The 3,982-nt window shown below is 41.6% G+C and overlaps 1 protein-coding gene across 1 annotated transcript in view; it reads right to left on the bottom strand.

Annotated features, from left to right (window-relative positions):
- Nucleotides 1–3,982, bottom strand: part of LOC108747513 (histone-lysine N-methyltransferase ash1) — a 9,955-nt gene that overhangs the window by 1,790 nt on the left and 4,183 nt on the right. Inside the window, exons 6-10 of the mRNA XM_018485062.1 lie at nt 2,031–3,962; nt 1,513–1,845; nt 1,132–1,412; nt 557–1,059; nt 27–448 (exon numbers count right to left, since the gene is read on the bottom strand). Coding sequence (XP_018340564.1) covers nt 27–448; nt 557–1,059; nt 1,132–1,412; nt 1,513–1,845; nt 2,031–3,962 — 3,471 coding nt within the window. The remainder of the gene's footprint in view (nt 1–26; nt 449–556; nt 1,060–1,131; nt 1,413–1,512; nt 1,846–2,030; nt 3,963–3,982) is intronic.

Below are 3,982 nucleotides of genomic sequence, written 5' to 3' on the forward strand. Positions count from 1 at the left end.
ACAATCGATGTAAATAATTAATTTACCTATGTAATCCGCAAATGCATCTAATCACATCCTCTTCTCCAGCCGTGGATCCACGTGGTGGTAAAAAGCCTTGAGAAGGCGGAGAACCTGTTGCCTCCGTTATAGCATCCACAAAATCTGGTTTACTTCCCAAGTACAATTTTCGTAGTCTTGCTGCAGCAATGCCTATCTCAGATGTTCTGCCAAAGAATCTAACATTGTTATCAAAAAGTTTTATCATATCCTGATCAAAATGTTCCGCAGTCTTGTAATGACCTGTACCAATACACTGATCTATCGTAATCAGATCGATCGGTTCTACAATCTTCTCATAGTAATCGGATAATTTCCTTTTAGAAGGTAAAGTCATGAAAGGAATGCACAACAGCTGACCATTTTCATCATTCGCTGTTGTAACAATTGTGTACAAATTCTTTAATACCTGTAAACAAAATATTACACCAATGTTTTACAATTTACAGTAATAATAATTAAAATCTTCTTTATTAATATCATTTTTTATAATCAATAAAAGAGGCTATTCACTGACCGTAGCTAATTTTGCAGTCTTATGTACCTCCGGATCATCCTGCGCTTGTGCGAGTCTACGCGTTCGTACAGTACGCGCGTTGGTATTGGTCAGCGCAGTTAATTGAGAGAAAAATGCATCGGATTGCGCTTTAGAGTCTCCCGAACTTTTTTCCTTCGCCACAACCGTGTTACCGGATTTCGCTTTTCCGTTCTGTATTTGAACTTGTTGTACTGACGCAGATTTGAGTCGTCGAACCTTTTCCAGATTCCTCAATAAGAAACAATGATGCTCGCGCGCAAAGCATCGCTGTTGATAAGACATCGGTTTCAACTGCGGTGTATTATGCGTTAAAATTGGATCTCCTACTTTGCGAGACTTGCAGATGTTCTTGGAGTTGGCCGATTGCACTGCATTCGATTTACGAATGTTTTTCCGTGGCCTGCCTACAGATCTCCTTTCGATAGGCTCCATTTGCGAAGGTAGAGAGGGAACGCTTCGAGCTACTCTTTGACTCTTCCCACCTGCAGTGTAAATTTAGAACTGAAATATCTAACATACACCACGAAAACAATTCACTCTTTCTATTAATTTACCTATAACACCTCTACAGGCGTTACTACCACATCTACATTGCTGCCCTTCCGATGGATTAAAAAGTGCGAAGTTGTAATCGTATGTTAATTCTTCTCCTGGTTTAATATCTCTCGATGCGAATAGTGCCATACGTGGTAGACCGAGAACACTCCATTTCTGCATCTCGCAATTGGGCTCGCACGAATGATTCACGAACCTTCCGTCACCTCCCATGCGATGGCCATCGATTACTAGCCCACCGTCCAGGTGCAAACAGTAGTGATGCGTATCGTTGGCATATCTACATGTTATACATTTACATGTACTTATTTTTTGTAAATGATCATGATAAGAATGAAACAAATTGATTTGATACTTAATATAGACAAAACGAATTATACCTGGTTGCCATCCTCGACTTAAATTCTCTCTCTGACACGACCTCTCCCACGTACTCGAGAATAAAGTCCCCGGATTTGATAGCTTGTTGCGTCCTTACTCCCCATCCTTTATCCTCCGTCATGAATCTCTGTAGTCCTGGTGACCATTCGTGTTTTTGAATCTTTTGATTCTCGCACTTGTCACCACAAGGACACAACTGTGGCGAGCACTCACTGAATACCATGCGATTAATACAATCGTCTCCGCAGCCGCTTTCTTGTTTACATTCACAAGCTTGCGCCTCGTAGAGAGTAGTTGGTTTAACGTCATAATAAATGTTTGTTCGAATTTTTCTGCAAAAAAGATGCAAAGTCATTCGCACACACTTTATTAAATTTAATATTTATATATGTATATGTAATTTTAATTCATAATATTATATAGATACATGCTTGAGAAGTACATAAAAATTTGTAATATATAAAATTTGTGTAATAATGGTTTAATTAAAATTACATAAAAAGAACATTCAATTTACTTATAATTCCACGATGGCACCAAATCTCGACCAGATAATCTCGATTGAGCGTGCAGCCACAATAAATCGTATTGTAGTTGAAATGGCGTCTTCCTTTGTCGCAAGAGTTTTCCAGTCGGTATAATATTTGGTAATTGCTCTGAAGGATGTTCATCTGAATTGGCGCAAACAATAAGTTTTCGTTTGGCATCAACATTGGTGAGTTTTTTAGATTCAAGATTCTTCTTATACTCTGAAAATATGTTGCTGGCCTGTAAATATAGCTTCTTCCACTTTTGCTGTTTTTTCCGGTTACGAACAGGACCTGCGGATTTCCTGCTAATCTCTTGATCCTCACTGGCCACATCGCTACTGGGCGGTGCCTCGCTCTCTGTGTCGTAGCCCGCGCTCCGTAATCTCTTTGTGCTTCTTCCGTACAAATTGGAAGGACTGGTCGAGCCTCTTCTTCTTTTGTGATTATTGTTAAAACAACCAGATAATTCCATTTTGACATTTGCTACTTGAGCGTTCGCGCGTTCCAGTTTCCGCAAGTTCTCCTCGTTTAACTCCGCGATACGTTGGTTCTGATTGTAACGTTCGAGGGTTTCCTCCAGCGGTGCATTTTCATCGTAGATTCGATAGTCCGGTACCTTCTCGTATTTTACCGGACTCGGATATTGCTTCTCGGACAGTACGCTGCTGTCGGATTCCACGAGATCTTTACGAACTCGCAATTGACCGGGACAGGACTCGATTACTTCATCCGAACCACTTCGGCTGAATGTCTTTTGCACCGTGCTAGAGTTTTCCAAATTCTTCACGTCATCCTTAGCTTGCCCTGTACCGTTGCTATTCTCTATAACATTCTGAGCTTTACTCTCCGTCAAAGACGCCTTATTATCCTCCGTATGTTCGACTATATCCTGATCCTTACATACTCCGTTAGCGTTAACTGTTGACTTGGTAGAATCCACTCTGGTAGAATCTACAAGCTGCTTCTTCTTCTTTTTCTTCAGAGTAGGAAAGCCCGTGCGATTGATGGCTTTTCGTCTTCGTATCTTTTTCTTTGTGAGTATCATTGCCGCGGTATTATTCGCAAGATTTGGCACGTTCAAATTACCGACCTGAGCTATTTTGCTATCGGGTACAGATTCACCATCCTCGAACATCTCAGATACGTGCGTCTCCAAGTCGACCTTTATGTTCTTTTCTATACGAACATGTTCAATATCTATTTTGTCGTTTGATTGCGTTTTATCGGTCTTGGTTGACTTTTCCGACATGACTGTCTTTTCCGATTTACCAGATTTCTCTGCGCCGATCTTGGAACTCTTATCTGCGGATTTGTCCTTGTCGAGAAGACTGTGACTTTCTGCTGATAATTTCGTGACAGTGACACGAAGATCCTTTACAATCTTTTTCTTTCGTCGTGGTTGAATCTCTATCTGGCTGATGGGTTTATCTTCATCGCTACCATGTTTCTCGGATGTCGTGTTTTCAGTATCTCTTGGTCTTTTTTTCGGCGTCACCGGCATAGCCTCTTCGTCGTGAATGGAGAATGTCGAGCTGCCGCCACCGTATCTCGTAATAGTAGCTTCGATCGCTTCCTCTATGTGACTTTCCGTGGAATTGGACTCGTTCGCATTCGCATCCGTACAGCTCGCATTCGAGCTTTGCGAACTGTGCGGACTCGACACGTGATAGTGGCGTTTCTTCAACGGTAACCGCTGCTCGTTCGGATTGGAACTCGTGCTAGTGTTTGCACTGCTCTTAGAGTCGGCGCTCGTCAATATCTTTTCTTTTTTCAAGCGTCGCTTCAGTTTTTGATCGTCATTTGCACTAATATCGCCGCCTTTTCTCTTCTTCGTAAGTTTCTTCACGCGGAAGATTTGCGGTAACTCGGAATGATTGACAACGCTGTTACCGTTGTTGTTGTTGTTGTTGTTCTTGCCCAGACTGCACAACTTTGTAAA

This window comes from Trachymyrmex septentrionalis, unplaced genomic scaffold, assembly GCF_001594115.1.
Source record: "Trachymyrmex septentrionalis isolate Tsep2-gDNA-1 unplaced genomic scaffold, Tsep1.0 scaffold2, whole genome shotgun sequence".
NCBI lineage: Eukaryota > Metazoa > Arthropoda > Insecta > Hymenoptera > Formicidae > Trachymyrmex > Trachymyrmex septentrionalis.